The following is a 947-nucleotide window of genomic DNA, read 5'->3' as shown; positions in this document are numbered from 1 at the left end:
GATGAAATGTCTTTAATGGAGGGAAGAGGAGCCCCCATGATCCTCTCTGCTGTTCTCACCTTCTTCCAGTCTGAGGCGCTGCAGCCTCCACACCACCCAGTGAGACAGCTGCTCAGAACGCTCTCTCTGTGCTGGAAACAGCACAGATGAAGCTCTTTAAACGGTCGAGTTGTAGCATCATAGATACAGGACTGATGCATAGTTTGTAGCGTGCTAAGTGACATATTTGGAATATTGTCAAAGATCTGATGCAGCCGATGCCTTTACGGCGCCGCAATCTTGGATGGATGAATGTAACAATAGTAGAGAGGAAAACTCCAGCAGAACCAGAACCAGAACCAGGATCAGAACCAGAACCAGGATCAGAACCAGAACCAGAACCAGGATCAGCAGGAAGGGAATTCTGACTGAGAGTTTGAGCAGAGACACAACAGAAACCCAGATGCACGTTTCTCTGTTATGGCAAACTAGCTCCATGGATCGCTCTGGCAAAGAAAGACGGCTAAGCAGACATTAGGTGATCCACTCAACCAGGTTTTTTGTAACAGCACCTTCTCCACCTTCTCCACCTTCTCCAGGTTGGTTCAAGCCTTCGGCTGAAGATTGAGAGCAACTTTCCTCTCACTGATGTTCATTATCTGGTAGGTAAAATCTCTAAGATCAGCAGATTGCTGACCTATTGCTCAGCTTCCTCACCTGAGATCTCATTGATGTTTGTGTTTCCAGGTGACGTCCAGAGGTCAGGTGGTTTCTGCTGGGAGAAGCTCAGGTTATCTAACTCTGGTCCCTGAGGTCTCCTGGGCTCCCATGGCTAAGATCATTGTTTACTGTGTTCATCTGAGTGGAGAGGTCATCAATGATGTCATCCACCTGCCCATCGCCCGCTTTCTACAGAACAAGGTGAGTCACTGACCAGCCGCCTCCTCCTCCTCCTCCTCCTCCTCCTC

The 947-nt window shown here is 49.0% G+C and overlaps 1 protein-coding gene across 1 annotated transcript in view; it reads left to right on the top strand.

The window, feature by feature from the left end:
- The window catches only part of LOC107087415 (CD109 antigen-like), a 91,138-nt gene that overhangs the window by 12,046 nt on the left and 78,145 nt on the right, over positions 1–947 (top strand). The window contains exons 11-12 of the mRNA XM_015378985.1: positions 579–641; positions 727–906. Of these exons, the coding sequence (XP_015234471.1) occupies positions 579–641; positions 727–906 (243 nt within the window). The remainder of the gene's footprint in view (positions 1–578; positions 642–726; positions 907–947) is intronic.

The sequence above is a fragment of the Cyprinodon variegatus genome, unplaced genomic scaffold (assembly GCF_000732505.1).
Source record: "Cyprinodon variegatus isolate N-32 unplaced genomic scaffold, C_variegatus-1.0 Scaffold183, whole genome shotgun sequence".
Taxonomy (NCBI): Eukaryota; Metazoa; Chordata; class Actinopteri; order Cyprinodontiformes; family Cyprinodontidae; genus Cyprinodon; species Cyprinodon variegatus.
This window is presented reverse-complemented; position numbering and strand designations above follow the sequence as displayed.